Here is a 20849-nt window from a genome sequence, read left to right as displayed (position 1 = left end):
GTCCCAGACAAAAAGCATCATATACAGTATGGATTAGTTCAGAGTGGGATTCGATAGACGATGTACAGCACCACCACTCTGACACCTCCAGCTCATCAGGGTATATAATGATATGATATGTAATCGTATACATATTCTCTCCTATGCACGAACGAATGTAGAAATACAATAATATTCAAAGTTGGAATCTGCGCCAATGAGGGACCGTGTCAGCTGCCACACGCATGGATCTGAGCTGTACGTTACTATGTGTGGGGTGAAACTACTCATGCCCTGTGGAAACAGTCTCTGCATTCCTGATTATTCATTGCGATGAATTTGTGGTTAGTTTGCAGAGCATCTCCGTGAATATTAGGCAGGTGAATGATGAGCACAGGAGCTGTCCGTGGTGCTGACTTAGCAGAGTCTCTGAGCGTTTGATTCATTTATTAACAGAACGTGATGAAAACCTATATGACTTGATGAAGATGAGATTACACAGCAAAAGTTACCTCCTTAAATTAGTTTTTAAAACGATCAGTAACGTATATTCAAAACGACACAACGTGTTTATGTGCAGACTCTCACCCAAAGGTGTATGTGACAAATAGGAAACACTGGGCACTATGACCCAGCAGACAGCCCACTCCACACTAACACAAATACGCACAAAAAAGGAAAAAGGCTTGTTTGATGTCAGACTCCGTATAAAACCCGGGACTTTGGCTTGGCTCGCCATTTAGCAACAAGGGCCCCGGAAGAGTCGCAGCTCGGGAGAACATGTGCTCTGATGATTATTTGTGGCATTTCCCAGATGGTGACACATCAGGACGCACAGCTCCTCACCTCCACGCGCGCCTCCTCCCTGTCCTGTCTGTCCTCTACCAACACAGCTGGGAAGTTTATTTTCGTGGCTGAAGGTGTACGATGAACGGACACCGGCTCCGCCGTTTGGTCATTTACGCGTTTAAAGACAATTTAACAGAGAATGAGGGGGAAAGAAATCCGATTCTTCTCCTCAGACTTCAGTTCTTATTCTTCTGACCGGAGCGTATGATTCATCGGGAGAAAAGGCAACTTTCATGTTGGGCATCTATCATCTGCGGGTGACGTAAAGCGACTTAGAAAGTTATGGAGCGCTCCGGCCAAGTCGAACCGACCCAACTGGTGAACACCACGAACGACAGCTTCACCGCGGATTCAGTCACAGTGGATGATAACACGGAGAGTCTCGCCTATCAAATCAGCCTGGCGGCGATTTTATCCGTCATCACACTCGCCACCACGCTGTCCAACGCCTTCGTCATCGCCACCATCTCCCAGTCGAAGAAGCTGCAAACTCCTGCCAACTTTCTCATCGCATCACTCGCCGTCACCGACCTGCTCGTGTCGATCCTGGTGATGCCCATCTGCGTCCTCTACACCGTCATCCACACCTGGACGCTGGGGCAGATAGTGTGCGACGTGTGGCTCTCCTCTGACATAACGTGTTGCACCGCGTCCATCCTGCACCTGTGCGTAATCGCCCTGGACCGGTACTGGGCCATCACGGACGCGGTGGAGTACTCCAAGAAGCGCACGCCCGGACGCGCAGCCGGCATGGTGGCCACCGCCTGGGTCATCGCCATCTCCATCTCCCTGCCGCCTCTGTTCTGGAGGCAGGTGAAGGCGGAGGAGCTGACCAGCTGCGGCGTCAACACGGATCACATCTTCTACACCATCTACTCCACCTTCGGGGCTTTCTACATCCCCACGCTGCTGCTCATCGTCCTCTACGGGCGGATTTACGTCGAGGCTCGAAAGCGGATTCTCAAGCAGTCCCCCAAAAAGGTGGGGAAGCGGCTCACCTCCGCGCACCTGGTCACCAACTCCCCCGGATCCACAGCCTCGCTGCAGTGCGGGAGGCACGACACGCCGTCCAGCGACACCGGGTCGTCGACGAGCGAGAACCAGGTGAAGGTGACGGTGTCGGACGCGCTCCTGGAGAAGAAGCGCATTTCGGCAGCGAGGGAGCGGAAAGCCACAAAGACTCTGGGGATAATCCTCGGCGCGTACATCGTGTGCTGGCTGCCGTTTTTCATATATACACTTCTGGTGGCCACGTGCGACACATGTTTAAACCCCGAGCTATTTGACTTCTTCACCTGGTTGGGATACCTGAACTCGCTCATCAACCCCATCATATACACCATGTCCAACGAGGACTTCAAAAAAGCCTTCCACAAACTTCTGCGCCTCAGATGCTGCAGAGTGTGAACACAATGTTGATCCATTCTCAAATGAAAATGATCTATGTATTTATTTTTTCATCTCAAATAAAAAGCGAGTATTACGAATGCCAGATAACTTCTGTGATGCGTATTATAGCAAACTAAACTGTGCATGATCCTGAACAATGAACCATTCGTTTTTGTCTGACGTGGAGAGAAAAGACGCAGCGTAATTGTAGGTTTAAACAACAATCACCACCATGTATTGTTTCGTTCACGACGCCGTGTCACAGCCCACGATCGGCGTTCGTCGCTGGGACTGAGTGCTCCATTCGAAACTAAATGTAACGCTGACAGCCGAACCTGTAAAGTCCACGTTTTGGCTGCGTAAAAGGAGCCGTAATTTATGGGCGCGACGACTTTACGCACCCCACGGAACCACGTGGTGCTTTTTACCAGCGCTTTATTCGCATGTTAACTTTATTTCTGGAGTCTAACGTGCTCCGCGTGGAGTCCACGAAGTGCGTCAAACCCACACAGTGCTTTATTCCCATCAGGCACCACGGACATCTGACGTCATTTATGAAGACCAAATAAAAACGTTTGGCCAAATGACCCAGAATCCTCTTTGCTTTGTGTGTACAGATGTGGCAATTTGACATTTAAACCCTCACAGAACAGCGGGCTGCTGCTACACACGTGTAGCTTCGAATAAAAGAGTCAGAGTCTACTGGTGCTGGGAGTCGTACTGTACCAGTGTCAAACAAAGAAACTGTATCTGATATTTACCCAGCGACGCAGGTGATAAGTTCAATTTTAGTGAACAAACATCACCTTGTTGTACTTTGTGTGCGGGTCTGTTTGCTGCTGCATTAAATATGTATCTATCCACAGTATGTCCTGTTGCTGTGTGGAATGGTTGGCACCTCACGGCAGGGGAGACCCAACGGCTGCTCCGGGCCGGAGGCCGGGCCTCGGAGCTGCCGACGCAGCGCCGAGGGTTCGTCAGCGGGATGCGGAACAAAGCGCGCCGCTCCGGGAGCGTCTTTGTTCGCATCCAGAGAGAATGTGCAATAAAGGCGATTGGGCACAAGTGCTCCGTGACCGAGGCTTTTCACGCGGTCCGAAGGGGTCCGTGACTCCGAATCAGCCGTAAACGCTGTGTTTCCTCCAAACTCGAAAGCAGCAGATGATGTGACAGCTTGCAGCTTCATCACTTTCTAACGGTGTTACCTTGAAATTTAATAAAAGATTATGGCTCCAGCACATTATGACGGTGTCAAACTGAAATTTATCAAGCTCTGAGGGCACTGAGAGAGAGAGAGAGAGAGAGAGAGAGAGAGAGAGAGCGAGTGGCAGAGCATTACAAGATTGATTTAGAGAAACATGCGTCATATCAAACCAGCTCCTCTTGACTTTTTCCTCCTTTTCAGCTGCGACTGAGCTTCTCACTCTTAACATTTGATCTCTCACTAGTCCCGGTGCCCTGTCGGCCTCTCTGCTGCCTCTCTGCCTGCACAGGAGGCCTCGATCTGGTGAAGGATGCCTGCGCCTCTCAAAGCAGGGGCTCAAGGCTTTGGATTTCAGACTTACTGTTTATTGGCAAAAGCATGTGGTTTATTACAACATAGATAAAGAGCAGCCAATAAAAATACACCTAAATAATACACTGTTGAGACGCGTTGAGGATAAACAGGCTCCAGAGTCAAACCGTAACCGACCTGAAGGTTGTTGGTGTTTAACAAACACGCTTTATGATTTTGTGCAGTCAGAGAAATATTGAGCGGCAGCGCCGTCGCAGCTCATCCCTCGCTGCCGCGCGCGGCACACGCTCCCACTGTTGACACAGCGTGATTGCGCCGCGCAAGCAAATAGCGCCCATCCGTTGCCTTTGGCATCAGCTTAACGCCCCGCTCCGCAGGTGAGCGGAGGCGGACGCCGCGGCCAGCGAGGCCCGGCGCGCGGCTAATGGACCCATAAAGTAGTCCCGCGCTCGCGGCGGCGGCGGCGCTTTATTGGTTCACCCTCTGTGGTCGAAGAAGGGCGGCGGCATTCATCACCTGAACGATGGAGGCACCGGGACCCGGCTGTTGTTTGCGAAATTACCTCGCTGAGGTGATTGACCTTGACAAGGAAGGAAAAACGGAGTCAGCAAGTCTTCTATTAGGCGACACGAGGAGGTGATGAGATCGAGGGGGGCGAGTTTGAGGCAGGGATTCGCTTTTTCTCCTTCTGGTTCCTATAAGCAACACTCCAACCTTCTACTGGAGGAATGAAACGGTTTTACTCATCACAGTATTTATTATGAGATGTGGTTTCCAGCCGTTGACCTCTGCACAGTCCCATCAGTGTCTCCGCACTGTTACACGCAATCAACAGTAGCAGCGAAAATAACCTGCGCACGCATAAAAATGAAGGTCGTCAATAGGCTGCGTCCATGAGTTTACGCTACATCAATAGCTGGCGACAACGCAGCGCCATTGAGCTGCAGAATAACTGGACGCTGGAGTCAAGGGTGGAGTCGCGCGTTCATGTAGAAAGTCCCCGTGATGGAGTCGGTCATCTCACGGCGCCGGCGAGTCCATCGACAGGCTGCGCTGGAGCTCGTGGGACAGTCACAGCAGCAGCTGGGTGAGTCTGTCACACTTAGCACCTCCGCGGGCCCTGACAAGCCATACATCACCACATTAAGCGCTTACTGTAAATATCTGGTGGTCGAGGGGCCGGCTGAGAATTCACTTATATCATTTATCTATAACGCATGTGCAGCGGCGGTGACGGGCGTCCGCCTGCTTGTGTTCTTCGTGCTGAACCGAGGCAAATCCCTGCAGGATGCGGCAAAACCTGCGAAAAGCAAAACACAAGAGAAGCCGGCTTCTTCAGTCCTGTCCTCATTAACACATGTCATTCGAATCCACGACAACGTGAGGCGTGTTGCGTGTATTTGCGTCTGCGGGCAAGTTGTTACCGCAGGAAGTGTCCTTTAACGGGAGAAAGCAGCGGCGGAGCCGGGTCAGAGTCGTCTGGGCCCTGAACTACACGCTGGAAACTGGAAGAGAGAGAGGAGGAAATATACCGCTTGGAGCTAAAGGTGAGAGAAAAACCAACCCTCAGACGCTCCGAGGAAAAACACAATCAACTCTATTTATCCTCGTGTAAATGAAGTAATTCATCAGTGAATAAAAACATGACACATGCAGTAGAAGCGCTACTGTCTCATCAAGAGCCCTCACGAATATAAATCAGGGCTTTTCCTCCCTTCAGCTGCAGTTTGTTGTCTATTAACCTTTTGATATTATTGAAACTAACATGTTTGAATAATTTTCCATTTTCACTCAAATGTCACTAAAGCTATTAGCATGAAATCTGCCTGTCTGACAATGAATCCTCCCCTCCCATCGGCGCTCACCCAGGAACGGCATCATTACTAGATAACAAAACAATATTTCTAGGATATATTGTTGTTTTTATATGTAGGAGACTCCCTGAGTGAGTCGATGCTCGCTGCGCAAATGAAGCAGCTCCGTCGTGAAAAAAAATGAACCCTCCTCGTCAAATGGAGCATGAATCACGTATCTGTCAGGATGAGATCGTATGGAAGACGCTTCATCTGTTTAGGCGGCGCGCTGAAGAACGGCCGCGGACACGAACCCCCACGCCCGAGCACAAATGGGAGCAGATTGGTTCATTAGGTTCATCCTTATACTTGTCCATCTCCAACTTCCTCCATAACGTGCATGTCTTATTGTGGGGGTGCGTGCACGCTCGCATTAGCGCGGGTCCGGCCGCCCCGCAGAGAAAACTCATTTCAGCCTCATATTGCTGCAGGAGCCAACGCGGAGCCGCTGCTTAACGTGACCGGAGAGCAGGTAATTGATTTGTCATTAAGGATGCGGGGACACGTGGGCCCAATGTGTAACGCTTCAAAACGGAGCGGGAGCAGTGTTGTGCATCCTTTAACAGGTCGTTAACGCGTTTCTCCATCTGTGACAGGAGGAAAAGGCCTCGTTAGCTGGACGTCAAGGCCCCGCCTCCCGTTCAGCACCTTGGACAGATCCTTGTTTTGAAGCTTATGAACGAGGACGACCGAGCTGCATTCATCACGTTCATCACATAAAAACGTCCCGAGCGCCTCATCTCACCGTCAACGCGCACAAATGCGCCTAAATGAACAGGAACAGAGCGTAGCGGGGCTTAAAATCACAGAAATCGCACCGCCTCGGCCTCACGCCGCTCTACCGTCACCCGCATGCGTCGGTCTCGTGTCTGCGCTGCCACGGGCTGGAAGCAGGTGTGGATTAATATGCCGAGACACAGACGCGTCCCTGATGGGCTGTGGGCTGACCTGACCCCCCCCCTCTCCATCCCCAGCCTCCCCCTCTCCATCCTCCCTCCCCTCCATCGCGCGTTGCTCTTTGCTTCCCCGTCTTTCTCTCCGTACCTGCTGCTCCGCTCCTTCAAAATGAGGCCTTCCCACAGAGTGCTGAGGGTCAGCATTCCATCCTCCACGCTCAGACTTTTAACTCTGCTTCAGCTCAGACAGCTGGAGGTGAGCCTCCTGGGCTTCCACACTCAGCGAAGATGCATCTCCAGGCCTCCACCTGTAGAAATGGAGCTTGTGGAGCATGAAGATCGTATATTAACTAATTTGAAGCCATTTTATATTTTGTATTTTAATATGAAAATGACTCCAGGATGAGACCCAGTATAGACTTACTGTGGTGAGAAACCGCTCACTCTACTGTTTGGTTGTACAATACAATGCAAAGGGGGTGTGGTCTATAAAGGGGCGGAGCCTATAAAGGGGTGGGGTTGCAGCTTCACCTGGGCTTTTCCTGCTGATCGTAGGCATGAGCTGAGGCCAGGCATTGTTTGGTGGGTTCATTTGAGATGATTTATAGATTGAATGAAGTATCATGATGTTGATTAAAACCTGCATGTATTGATTTGTGCTTGTCGACATTGTTCATGCATCATAGTGCACTATAAACTATGAATCTAGTGCATTCTAATTCTCAGTGCCTCTTGCATGTGCTGTGCTCAGCAAGGTGCATGCTTGTGCTTTGACTGCAGCTTTATGTTCTGTTCTTTGGTTTGATTCAACCTGTCTCATCTTCTCCTGACTAAGCGCCACATTGTTTTTGGATATTCGATTATTTTAGTGGAGAATGTTTTGGTCAAATCTGATGTGACGCTGATGCTTATAAGGGAGTTTTGCTCCAAGCAGTTATATAAAACATCTGATGAGCGTTAAATGAAAACAAATGGAAACTTGCGAGACCTCCGATCGCTCTGCTCTTGTGAAGCAAATTCAAAATGAAATGCTAAATTCAAGTTAAAATACCTTTTTTGTTTTGTTCTGAAGCTACGTCTCTAATGGAAAACCAGTTTATTACACGTCTGGTTTTTAATTTCGTAGCTTGAACCATTACTTATTATGATGCCAAAGGAAAAACAAATGATGGGACTGAAACGTTAAAATGGCTCCGATGAGGCCGTGAACAGGAGCAGTCACAACAAATTAAACCCAACATTTGTGGAGGCCAATAAACAAATGCACCCGTGAGATGCAAAACTAACTGATATAATATCTTCCTATAACTTCAGTGCCATAGAACATTGATTCATTTGGAGGACAGGAACTGGCATCGTTGACCCAAAGAATGGAGCTGCGTTGCTATAACTTTTTGTGGTGGGTCTGAGCTTTGTTTTTGCCAGCCTCAGACGCCTCCGTCTCCGTCTAATCAAATAAACCTTCCTGACGGATCGCAGGAAGCGCTTTCCCACCGGCGCATAATTTAAAGTGACCTAATTGGACAATGATTCAAGTCCTCAACAGGTTGGAGAAGGTCAAACATGTCGGAATAAAACCCCGGTTGAGGTTGTTGATCCCAGCGATGCGTCGTGGATGCGTCTAGTGTTTAAGCGAGCAGTCCACAGGCCGCTGCTGCTCTGCTGCAGCAGTAAAAGGTCACGTCTGTGCTGCCGGGAAGCTTCTGTTGCACGCTAAAGTTTATATCGAAAGGAAACACAAGTTCGCGGATTATATTTATACTTGTATCTGTTGTTGGTTAAAAACATCTGCATCCGTGTCTGTCGGCTGCAGGAGAAGGTGAGAAACTCTGCCCCCATGTGACCAAACAGACGCCAAATGTGTCGCTGTAAAGGTCAAGGTTCAGATTAGACTCAGTGGATTATGGTGCCTGGAGACTTTAGCGAGTCGCTAACTAACAAGAGGTTTATCCTCCACACAGAAACGAGGGTGGAGACCGGCGGCTCGGGGCGTCCCCACCACAGACGGGCCTCCGGTGGGACGACCGGCAGGGAACGGGTGGAGCACCGGCACTTTGGGAGGTGCTGCTGGCTTCATTTGTGCTTGAGCTCACATTTAACAAGTGCAGAGCGAAGGTCAGGGTCGCATGTAAGCACAGCTCCCATGCAGCACACAAGCAAACCACAGTCCTGACCCCCCTTGGCAGCCTGACAGGCTGGGATTGGCTGCGGGACGGGGGGAACCGGACCCACAGAGGAAAGAGTGGCCGGGAACCCAAATCAGTAATCGAGCCGGGAGCGGCTGCAGCGTTCGGGCTGTTGCCGGATCACGGACTGGCTCAGCGGACAGATGAGGGTCCAGAAGGCGGCTAACAGGATGACGCCGGGCCGCCACGTGGTTCTGGAGGGATTACAAGGAGCAAGAAGAAGGTAAAGGGATTAGACTCAAAACGGAGCCTGCTTTTTTAACCTTGTCACTGTTGTCACACAGAGCGCGTGGAAGGAGGGGGGAGGAGGGGGGAGGGGGGGTGATCCTGAGCCGAGCCTCCGTCTGCTCCCTCGCTCCCCGCGCTCCATTCATGCGCTCACCTTTGTACAGGCATCCGACGGCGGCCGGTCACTAGCTGCCGTGAACTGGACCCCCTCCTCCGGCGCTGGCTTCACCAAACCCAGATGACGGAACAGTCACCCGACCGGAGATCAGGACGCGCTGGGATTTAACTGTGGGCAACACTGTTTCCAAATGACAGCTTCTGGCCTGAAGAGCGCATGAAATCATGGTGTTGAAGGCGGGACTGTTCTTCACTCTGTGTCTGTTTACCCTTCAAGCAAGTCGAGTACAAGGTAAGAAAACCCTGTGACAGAGATGAGATTGTTCACTAGAATAATGCTGCTATTGTGTTTGAATCAGTGGCCCGTGACTCTGATGAAGCTCTTTTAAATGGAAACGCTCAGTCGTGTTGCTCTGCATCTGTTCAACGCTCCACGTTCCTCCTCTCCCGTCACTGAGGTGCGATTGTGTGACGGGGCGCTTCAGGAAGTGCTGAGTCGCTCAAAGGCCGCGGGGGTTTTGTCTAACGAGTCGTCTCCAGAAGCTACGGAAACAATGGCTCAAAGGCGCAAACGCGGGTTTTTCGGGTCCGTTCGGCGGGAACGTAGCGCTCGCTGCGGAAGAACAGACGTCCAGAGGACAAACAGCATTTGTATCTGCACCGATTACCGCGATCAGTGCGGTGGACGCGGGTGAGCTCATTATTCGGGCAGGAAACAAAAGCCATTCTGTTCCCAGTGTTGCAGGACGCTAATCTTTCCTGGCTCCTAATTGTGCCGTGAGGCCTTTTCTGCGGCGGCACCGGGCATTAAGCCCCCATCCGCCCCCCCCCGAGCTCCCTCCTCCGTCAGGCCTCGTGTTTGTGCATGTGCAGGTCAGGCTCGGAGCTCAGAGCCTTCCAGACCGTCAGAACCAGCCAGGATTTGGCCCAAACGTTGTTCTGACCTACAGGAATTTTGGAAGTGGAAGTTAAATGCTGTGACCGGACCTGTCTGATGGTCGGGGGGTGAGGGGGGGGGGGGGGGGGGGGGGGGTCACCCATAAATCTACAGGCCACACATTCTTCGCGTGTTCTTGGTGTCAGGCCAAATTGGGTTGGAGCAAAACAACATTGTTCATTGTGGAGGTCATTATAAGGAATATTGACTCGAGCAGTTTTAGCTTTTGCCCCACAAATATGATGGACTCTGCTTTGAGCCCTTTTTAATTCCAGACCAGCTGGAAGCGCCGCTGGTGTGGATGCAGTGCAACGTGACCCCTTTTAGATGATGACCCTTGTTCCCAAAGGGAACATCTGTGTCCAAAGCCAGTGTCACAGTCATTCAGTGGTTTCCGCTCGGTCTCTATGAATTTCTAGTCTAGAGAAAGGACAGTGTGAGTAGCTCTGACCTCCAGTCTGTTTTTGGGGCTCATAAATCCTGGCTTATTGTCTTAAGGCGTCCTCTGAGGTTTGCCACCTGCCCCCACAATGAAGGGCTCCATTCAGAGGACTGTTGACTGGAACACAGCTTGTGTAATGACTGCGAGTTGACCGAGCTCGCTTTCTTCACTAAGGTGATCAGAACATTAGGCCCCCGTTGCTCGAACGCTCGGCTGCAGGTTTAATCCCTTTTACGCTTCGCTTTGCACGCACGATGGTTGTGTAACTCGTGCATGCGTGCACGTCGGAGCCCGGACTAGAACCGCAGCACGAACCTGCCAGGTTGATTTAAAGTGTAATGTGACCGCTCCTGCAGGCCTCCACGACCACGGCCTCTCCGGACTGAGGGACGTGAGGTACCGACACTTCCTGGACGCGTCCCGGCCAGTCCGACGCGGCACCGGCGCCCGAGCGGCCGACGGGCTCCGGGCCAAGAGGTCGGCGCTGTTCTCCACGGGGGTCAAAGTGTGTCCCCAGGAGACCATGACGGCGGTGATAGGCAGCCACCGAGCCTATTACAAACTCAGAGGTACGTCTGGTAAAGAGGTCAGGACCTACATGCACATGCACACCTGCACAACTGATCTTTATCACTGCTCTGATTCATGATTATTGCACAGAAATGATGGCTTGCCGATTTTCTTATAGCTTAATACGGTTTAGTATCAGTATTAAATCTAAATGCTTCTATACAGATTTCCATGTGAAGATGCCACTGACTTGTCACATCATAAACTATGCGGACGTTTCCTTTAGTAGTGACTGTGGGACGTGGCTGATTTGCGCCTCGGCTCCCGTCGTCGGCCGATAATGTAAATCGCTCAACAGCTGCTGTGGTGTGTGATTTCACAATGAGTCAGATTAATTTGGTTTATTGGAGACAGTGGCATCGGTGCAGAAATGAGTTTCGTCAGAGAATAAATTTCCCACAGGCATCAAGATATTGGACAAAGTAAAAACCTGTTTCTGCCACAGAGGCACATAAAAGCTCGCGGAGCTCCGGGGGGTGTTTGTGCTCCTGTTTTTAATATTCCCAGAAAACGTCACGGATATGAAACATCTTAAATATCCTGCTTATCCTCAGTGATTTGATTTGTTTATTCTGACATTTCCATCCTGTCCTTCCTTGTTGCTAACACATGAAATACAGCGTTTGGTCATGTTTTATATTACTTTGAGCTTAATAGAGGAGCTGCTGCTGCTTTATATTCAGCTGTTTGTGCGTTTGAGGCGTTTTCTGTAATAAGATGTCAAAGAAAACGTACGCCCTCAGTGTGTCAGGAAGCCATCTGGGAAGCCTTCCGGATCTTCCTGGACCGGGTGCCCAACTCGGAGGAGTACAGAGCCTGGGTCTACACCTGTCAGCATGAAAACCTGTGCATGGACGACCTGGCCCAGAACTTCAGCCGCTCCCAGGAGCATCTGGACCTGGTGGCCAGAGTGAGTGCAGCCCCTGCACCAGTCCGCTTTACTGCACAACCCTGTGGCTCACATGTTGTTTATTCACTTCCAGAGAATCGCAGAGCAGAGTGAAAGTGAAGGGTATGTGCACAAAGATGTACTTGTTTGTCATATTTTAGACAGGTTTGACAAAAAAAAATGGATATTCAAAGTTTGATATGTAAATAATCTTGGAACCGTTTGTTTTTGAAGGATTGCCTCTGGGACCTCAGAGCCAGGAAAAGAATGTGAGTTGGACGTCAGCATCCGTGCTGTTAAATGGAATCTGGGAGTTCTGCACAGCGGCGTCATAAATGTGAGTTTCTGATCTATTTCAGGCACGTGGACGCCCCCCATGATCCTGTTCCCCACCGAGGCCGGCGCCGTAAGTTCTCCTGCGGGACTCGTCCGCCAGAATCCAGAATGGGTTCAATAATACAAACGCGAGGCGGCTCTTTGTTCCCCCAGAGCACGGAGCATCCGAACATGATTAAAGAGAACAGCCAGGAGTACGTGGTGGAGTTCAGCGTCACCATCATGGACCCGACGTACAGCGAAGTGCTGGGCGACCCCGAGGCGCCGCATCTCAGCGACATCACCAGGGAGCTCACGGAAAAGGTGGGAGCTGGAATACAATGAACACTAGAAAGCCCCCCCACAAAGAGGACGGCAAAGCTCAGTCCTGCAAACAGAATCACTAAAGAGGAAAAACGCTTGTTTTTTGACACCAATTTCATTCAGACTCTTGCTTTTCTTTTCATAGATGCTTCATGTGTTTGAAAAAGTTCCGGGATTCAAAGAGATTCGCGTTCTGGGATTTCGGTTGGTTGAGTTATGTTTTATTCAAAGTTTTATTAAAGGCTCAACATTAGAAATTCTTTTCGTAACAATGATTGATTTGAGGAAAATAATACACTAACTAGCAGAGAAGCCACCAAAGCCTGCATTTCTTCTTCTATTGAAGCATTTTATTGCTCGAGTCTTGAGGGGAAACTAGAATGCCCCCAAAAATGTCTCCTTTGGAATCTGACTCAGAAATCCATTACTGGCGCAGCTCAGCTTCAGGGGGTTCTGACAGCGTTTGTTTTGTTGATCAGATCAGAAGACGTGTCGATGCGCTACGCGGTGGTCTTTAATGGGGAAACGGAGCTGGGTGATGATCCTGAGGGTCTGGAGGAGGCTGCCGCAGAGGGAGGCGAGGACGGGAACACTCCCAAGCTGAAGCACATCATCGTGACGGCGTTGAAGCAGGAGCCGTCGCTGCCGCTGGATATCGAGACCCTCAGCTTTGAGGCCGGTGAGGACGAGCGGATTCAACACAATACGCTGAGAGGAGGTCCTGAATGCTTAATGTCGCTCCTTTTCAGTCACCACGGTTTATCCGCTCGCTGAGCTGGGCTTGAATGCCGGGGACAGCGTCCCCGACGTCCCCACCGAGGACAGACCCCCCCCCAACGGCCTCCCTCCCGCGGCCCCCGACGTGCAAAGCTCTCTGGGAGCGTCCACGCTTGCTCCAGCTCACACCTTTGTGCCTTTCATCCCGAACGTCCTTCCAGAAGCCACTCCTCATGACGCGGAGACCCCTTTGGAGGAGTCCACTGAAGAGGCCGGTGAGGTTTCAACTCTGGGTACCACAGTGGAGAGCTCCACACAGCAGGGGGACGAGGCGGAGGCGGAGGAGGAGGTGCCTCCAACCGAGCACAGTGGAGACGAGGCTGCAGGTGAAGCCGACGTGACGGAGGGTAAGGCTCCTTCAAGGTAACGCAGACGTACCAATCAAATAACACGAGTCACATTTAATGATCGATTTCACAATTACCAGTGAAGATGAAAGGGCTCTGAGGCTTTTCAGTGTCCGACCCAAAGAGAGCAACTGTTTGTGTTTCTCCACCAACCCGTGTCGGCTCACGACCTCCACTTCGCCAGGCGAATGGAGGCACAATTAGACGCGGCCCTTTTGCCTTCGCTCACGCGGATCCTCCCTGCTGAGGCCACGCATCACATTGAGGCCCGTTAACGAGCAGCAGTGTGTCGTTACACACTCAAACTTCGCTCAGACCCGCAGAACCGCGCGTCACGCATCCAAGCGGAGTCCGGTACATTAGGCCCGTCGCAGCTCCAGCCACGCGTGTGAAATGGCTTATTCATTTGATGGATTTGTAGCGCTGAGAGTTGGGTTTGACTATTTCACTGACTGCACACGTCTCACAGCGTTAATGAAGTGTTTAACAAGCAGATACAGAAAATATGTCTGGCCGTTTGTAGTAAATAGCCACATTAACTCCACAGGTGTGTAAGTAAATAACCAGATGTTTTGAGACATACTATATATTGAGGATTATTATTATTAACGGCACCAAGAGAAGCAGATGAAGCACTAGCTTGATTGTACTGCATGTGTTCCATTTAGAAGCTGCTAATGGTGCTGATGAGAGCCCTCCGGAGCTACAGAACGAGGACCTTCCTCTGGCGACTCCAGACTCGCAGACTGTTAATGAGCCACCAGAGTCCGGGGATCTCCCAGTGGCAGAACCAGCATCCCCAGCATCCTCGGATCCGGTGGAGGAGCCGGTGCAGGATCCGGTCCAGGACCCGGAGCCTCTGCCAGCCTCCGTGGAGACCGGCTCTGAGGACGCGGGCGGGTCCGGTGGGGAGGCCGGCGGCGTGACCCCTCCCTCACCGGACCCGCCCGCCGAGAACACGAGCACTGAAGAAGATCCGGGGCTGAGTGGGAATGGAACCGGGCTGACCGAGCCGCTGGAGGAGGAGGACGGTAGCGGGTTCCCGTCGGAGTCTGACGAGCGCCCGCATGAGAGCACGGCGGCGCCGGCAATGGGACAAGTCAGCACCCCAGTGATGGCGGCTTTGGATAAGAGCAAAGAGTTGGTGGTGTTCTTTAGTCTAAGAGTCACTAACATGATGTTTTCTGATGACCTGTTCAACAAGAGCTCCCCAGAGTATAAGTCCCTGGAGAATACCTTCCTGGAGCTGGTAGGTACCCGAGCTTTTGTGCTGGACATTGTGATTTTTCATTCTCTGTTCTCATACCTGCTATTGTGAGCTCATGTCCGTTGTGTTAGAGGCAGCGTAGCCCCAGATTGTCTTGTTGTCCTGCACAGTGAGATGAGTTTCCTCAGGCATTTACTCTAAAAAATAGCAGTAAAAGATAAAGCGTCTATTTTTTTTCTTCGATAAATTTTATTTTTATATGAATTATCTGCAGTATGCAAAAGCTGAACTTCAAGGAACTCTTGTGTCGCCAGGAAGCAAACTGTCAGTTAAACTGTTGTGTTTCGCTCAGACGCAACGCTCTGGGTCCAGAAACTCGCCAAACCCTGGAGCTTCCAGTAAATCTGGGCCTGGGAGACCGACGACTTTAGCCTCCATACCGGTACTTTGTTTCCATATTGGAACCACGAATCAGTGCCTCCAAGAGCGCATCACCCTCCGGTTTCTTGACTAACCTTCCTGGAATGCAGTATCTAACATCTAACACCCAGCTCTACCTTCTGTCAGTCGGCCTCACACTTTAGAGCTTTGCTGATGCACCTTTTTTGTGATTTTACATTGTGACGTTAGTGTGTTTTGCCTTAATGTTTGACTCAGATTTACACATCGGGCATCTATTTGGTTTTGCATGTGGAAGAAGTAATGGATCAACGTAGCTTAAATGTCACAGAATGAACTGTTTTCACTGAGGGAAGACTCTGTATTACTGTACATGAGACACTGCTCCTGTCTGTTCAGTCTGAAGTGTGACGTGACCTAAATATAAAATGTGGAAACAAAGGACGCCTCTCATCGTGGCTCTGTCTAGAAACACCTAACGCCAGTGCAGTACTGGGTGATCCCCAGTAGCTCCCGGTAAAGCTCAACCTGCAACTGGAAACCAGCTCATCTATTAGTAAAACACTGAACTAAGGCTTAGACCTGTGTTTCTCAATGCAGCGTCCGACTGCTCTGTGTTCGTGCTCGCTGGACGCTGAATTAATAACCTGAGTCAGCGCTTTGGTGCCGGGGCTCGACGAATGCTGGGCTGCGTCATGAGACCCGCTTCGCCTCGGTCGCTTCATTGACTCGTAAGGAGCTTAAGGTTCCTCTGCTCGGTGGCAGCGGCGCATGCACGCTGCTATTAGCGGCTCCAATCTGCTTAGGATGACATCACTCAGGTGCGCGTGGGCACCTGGAATGCGTGCACGCTCGCATGCTGTGCACCGAACGATCTAACAGTTTTGTTTTAATCTAATGCACATATGATTAATGCTGCAAGGTCTCTAATGTATGTTGCATATGGAAGTTACTGTCGGAATGTGATTAAATAGGAGTTTAAATTTGCCGTGAGCTGGTGGCGAGCAGGTGAGAAAAGGAAGCGTCCCCTGAAATCTGCCTCTATTCCCGGGGCTTAGCTGAGGTGAAGGGAGCGGGCGTCCTCTTTAGGCCCCGTGCGCCTTCCGCACGGTTACGTAAAGGCTTGGGCCTAAAACGGGGAGCTACAAATTGGATTGTGTCTGTGCTGCGGTGCCCGGGAGCAGCGGTAATGTGATCAGATGGCTTTAGTTTTTGGAGAGGGAGGATTCCAGGGTGGTGCGAAATGACTGGAGCTGGGCCTTCTCCATCCACGACTGAGTGGAGGCATGAGGTGGCATAAACGTAGCCATGTAAAAGCGCCGCTAGCACCGACATCCAGTGCCGCACCTGGAAAACACTCGGCGATAACTCTCCATCTCCAATCTTTAATGGTTGCAACATCTTTAGTGGTTTCTGCAGTTCTCCTAATAATGTCTTTAGCTTCCCGGCAAAACTAATGTGGTCAGAAGTTTGAAGCGGTGAGTATTTACCGTATTCTGTCTACTGTCGATATCCCATTAGGATGTTTTCCTTTAAATGGGCTTTTTAGGTGAGGAAGGGGAACCCGGCATTTCAAACTGGACCGAGCTGGTTCACACAAATCACTGCAAAGCAAGGAAATGATAATGGACAAATGTCAAGTGACACTGTAGCCGTCCTGCAGCCCATTTAAACGGACCTAATGTAGCGGTTGGCTGGAAGTAGAGCTCCAATTCCTCTACTGGTCATGGGTTCCATCATAGGACCTGTAGCCCCCCCCACCCCCCCGTGTTCCTCCCTTACTCCTGTACCTACTGGTTTGTGAGCAACCAATAAAATTGGACATGGAGGTTGGAAGGACTTTTTTTTTTTAGTTGCACCAAATCAGAAACATTTGAAACGGGCGCGTTGTCACCTTTTGCACGTAGTTTCGTCAGAACCAGTAGATACATGTGTAACCTCAGTGACGTGATGGTGTCCATGAACCGTTCTGTGCGAGCGTGTCCGTCCTGAAGGCGACAGGGGGGCGTATTGTTAGCACGCGGCGTGAGGGGGGAGAGCAGCGGGTGAAGCCGATGCTGGAGGAACATTCGTCCTGGATGTTGGACCCTCTCGCCCATTTTCCCAGACTATTAGCTGCAGGGAGCCGGGCCTCGCTAAACTGTCCGCCTGCAATAAGTGAAGCAGCCCGATCAGAGCAGAGCCCCTTAAGGCCTCTTATCTCCCTGCAGACAGCCAGGCCGGCTGAAGCAGCGTAATCCCCCCCCCCCCCCCCCCCCGACTCCCACACTGCAGTGGTTTGATGTTTGAGCAAGAAGTGGCTGAACGGAGAGCGCCTCAGATCGATGAACACCGGTGCAAGTCCGTAGTCTTAGACCAGATTGGGTTTGAACCGTTTGAACTGCGAGGTTGAGTCTGTGGGAATATTTCCGAGCGCAACAAGGTGGAAAATGTACCTGTGCTTTGACTTCACGGGCGTTTTTAAAGTACTGCAGGTGTTGAGTGAAAGTAGATACAACAGGAACAATTTTGCAAAAATTGTTTTTTCCTCCTCTGACCAGAATTAGCTTGTTCCCATACTAACGCTTCTAAGCCTAATCCTAATTTTGCTTTAGATCTAATTACACAGTCAGCGTAGTAATGGCAGGATTTCATGCTCACATCAAAATTTAATTATGAACTATTTATAGTATTCAGACTTTGAAATGTGACCTGAATAATTGGGAATCAGCCGCTGTGACATCGGTCCTGTCATGTGGACGAGCCGCAGGGTTCAGCGTGGGTTCTGCTCCCCTGGGTCTCGTCTTAGAGGACACGGCGAACGGACTGACGCTCGAGTCTTGTGTGATTTCATTAACCTAAATATCCCGACAGAAATCATTATCATTGTGGGATGAAATGATTTCCTCCTTAGCCTGTGGGATATAATCACCTTTGTTTTGTATGGTCAGACATGGGACGCTCATGGGCCTCGCCTCTCCGTTCCCAACAGCTTCTGCCATATCTCCAGTCCAACCTGACTGGATTCAAGCAGCTGGAGATCCTCAACTTCCGGAACGGCAGCGTGGTCGTGAACAGCCGGATGAAGCTGGACAAGCCGGTGCCGTACAACGTCACGGAGGCCGTGCACTGCGTCCTGGAGGACTTCTGCAGCGCCGCGTCCAAGCGGCTGGACATCGAGATCGACAGCCGCTCTTTGGAGGTGGAGCCAGGTGACAGGAGCGCGCACGACATCACTGAGATGCAAAAAAAAAAATAAAAATAGCTTTGCTGACGATAGTTGAGCGTCGGTGGTGGAGCAGGCAGCGCTGCACACAGAAAATCCATCACCTGCTCTTGCTGTGACCTCTGTTCATTCACGCTACAAGGCCTGTCCACGGCCTGTTTGAGTTGAATTCATCTTTCACGACTGAATGTGACCTCCATTGACTCAACGCCCCCCCCTCTGCTTTTCAGCGGACCAGGCCGACCCCTGCAAGTTCCTGGCCTGCGACGAGTTCTCCCGCTGCGTGGTGAACGCCTGGAGCAACGAGGCCGAGTGCGCGTGCGACCCGGGCTTCAGCGCGGCCGGCGGCCGCCGCTGCCGCAGCGCCTGCGACCTGCAGCCGGACTTCTGCCTGAACGGCGGCCTGTGTGAGATCGTCCCGGGGCTCGGCGCCACCTGCAGGTACGCGCGGTTGCTAGCGTCCCGCCGCTGGCGCCCGCTAGCGCCCGCTAACCCGTTTCCCGCTGCTTTCCAGGTGCCCCGTGGGCAAACACTGGCGCTACCACGGCGAGCGGTGCGGCGAGCTGGTGTCGCTGCCCGTGGACCCGCCGCTCGTCATAACCAGCCTGGTGGGAAGCCTCTGCCTCGTTTGCGCCGTCATTGGCGTCCTGATATTCATTAACAAGAAATGCATCAAGACCAAAAAGGCCGTGACGTTGGTGTAAGTATGAGGCGGGGTCAAAGGTCACGGAGGGGGGTTCTGCTGCCCTGTTTCCTCACCAGCTCGTCTCCTTGGCACCGTAGGCACACCCTCGCTCCCTATGCCTTTGAGAACACTCTGAGGGTGAACCCGGTATTTGAGAACGATGACGGGGTCTTAACTCAGGTGTCCACGTTGCCCTGTTCTTCAAGCTCAGCGTCGTCCCAGTCGCAACAGTCAGAGCAGGAGGTTTTTGCCTCGATCGAAAACATACATCTGAGTATTGAGGTACACGAGGACTAAACAGGCTGAACTAACCCCAGAGCTTCAGTTACAAACTAATACGCAATAACCAGCTCCGCATTGTTGGACATTAGCACTCACCAAACGTCAGTTTGTCTGCGTCTCTACGAGGTGTTTTAATTTCACCTAAGTAGCGTTTGAACAGATGATCTGCACCAAATTAACCGAACACCCGACAGTCGGTTTAGTTCATGTAGTGGTAGATTATTACTGCTGCGGCGCTTGGCTCCGTAATGAAACGCACCTTGTCTTGTCTCCACAGATCCCCAGACAACTCTACACCACAAGATCAGAAAAGTTAGTCTCAGAAATGGTGGGTTTCCATCACTGTATACCACACAATGAGGTGAGCGCACACTCTGAGCACAGCAGAAACGCACCCACATGGTTCATAAAACGACGGTTTGTCAGCGAGTCACTCTTCAGATATTGTGTCAATAACGCTTACATACGTTTTACAGCTTTATGACGCACACAAAGGTAAAATATCTGCACCTGTTTTAGCTGATTTTCAACACACAAACCAAATCACGGTTGGCTTTTGTGCATATAAACTAGAAAATCTGCAAAAATCCTAACCCCTAACTGAAATAAAACTGAAAACCGTAACGAGAGCACGGGTGTAGAATGGATTTTGCATCTTTTACTAGTTCTCTTCCCTCTCGTCTCTCTTAGACGTGGCGGCCGCCAAATGAATACAGGACCTGTTGTCTTCTAAGGGCGTCGGATAACGAGTGTTTCGAAGTCACGGTTCTGTAGCGACGCCTTGGTCCGAGGAGCCGCCGGCACTCTGACTCTGTGGAGCTGTGTGTGAAATAAGCAGATGCATGAAGTAACAGAGCTGTAGAGCAGGGACCATGTGAGGTCCATGTGTCTCCTTAGACAGAGCTGTGGAGGTAAAGGTGGAAGCTAATATTTATTTCATGAACTGAATTGTAGGAACATTTCCTGTAAACCCTTGGCAAAGGTTGTTCTTTCCTCACAATGAGGTATTTATATTAACCAACAGATGCTCATGGTGGTATCTTAGACTGTGATGCTTATTTTAATGCTACTCTTAAACCCTGTTGTGTCCAAAAACAGAGTGAATGTATAAGTTTAATATATCGGCTGCTATGTTCTGTCTAGTTTCTTATTCAAAACATTCCCCACTAATAATTCTTCTTGACATCTGGACCTTTTCCTTCCGTCTCTGTTTTTTACAGATTTTACATTTAAAAACAGGCAATAAAATGTGTTTTGCATAAAAATGTATTTGCTGTTTTATGCCTATTTAACACTGGACAAAGACCCTCCAGTGCCCGGTGTTGTTTTCAGGCTACATAATCAGGATCCCTCGGGTCACATCGCCCCCAGACGTCTTAGTTTATCTCTATAACTGACTTTCAGCTCTCATTTAATCACCATTTTGTGGTGGCAGTTTTGTGTTTCTTACATAATGA

At 50.7% G+C, this 20849-nt stretch overlaps 2 protein-coding genes across 10 annotated transcripts; both read left to right on the top strand.

The window, feature by feature from the left end:
• The first annotated feature begins 694 nt into the window (after positions 1 to 694).
• htr1b (5-hydroxytryptamine (serotonin) receptor 1B) lies at positions 695 to 3450 on the top strand. Its single transcript, XM_029139683.3, has one exon. The coding sequence runs from the start codon at positions 1111 to 1113 to the stop codon at positions 2233 to 2235; it is 1125 nt and encodes a 374-aa protein (XP_028995516.1). The 5' UTR covers positions 695 to 1110; the 3' UTR covers positions 2236 to 3450.
• Positions 3451 to 8494: 5044 nt separating this feature from the next.
• On the top strand, positions 8495 to 20646 carry impg1b (interphotoreceptor matrix proteoglycan 1b). 9 transcript variants are annotated; one of them, XM_041069207.2, is made up of 20 exons: positions 8496 to 8891; positions 9061 to 9305; positions 10749 to 10961; positions 11706 to 11872; positions 11946 to 11974; positions 12086 to 12120; positions 12211 to 12257; positions 12341 to 12490; positions 12636 to 12694; positions 12970 to 13169; positions 13240 to 13614; positions 14283 to 14863; positions 15174 to 15263; positions 18192 to 18411; positions 18656 to 18866; positions 18940 to 19125; positions 19209 to 19392; positions 19670 to 19753; positions 19869 to 19887; positions 20083 to 20646. In XM_041069207.2, exons 2-20 carry the CDS (start codon positions 9239 to 9241, stop codon positions 20100 to 20102), a joined length of 2937 nt encoding a protein of 978 aa, XP_040925141.1. In that variant the 5' UTR covers positions 8496 to 8891; positions 9061 to 9238; the 3' UTR covers positions 20103 to 20646. The 9 variants fall into 9 exon arrangements, 8 of the variants coding, with proteins under 8 accessions (XP_055361764.1, XP_055361763.1, XP_040925141.1 ...); XM_055505789.1 differs by having other exon boundaries at positions 8495 to 8891; positions 19869 to 20646; XM_055505788.1 differs by having other exon boundaries at positions 8495 to 8891; positions 19670 to 19887.
• The last annotated feature ends 203 nt before the right edge of the window (positions 20647 to 20849 follow it).

Source organism: Betta splendens, chromosome 22 (genome assembly GCF_900634795.4).
Source record: "Betta splendens chromosome 22, fBetSpl5.4, whole genome shotgun sequence".
NCBI lineage: Eukaryota > Metazoa > Chordata > Actinopteri > Anabantiformes > Osphronemidae > Betta > Betta splendens.
This window is presented reverse-complemented; position numbering and strand designations above follow the sequence as displayed.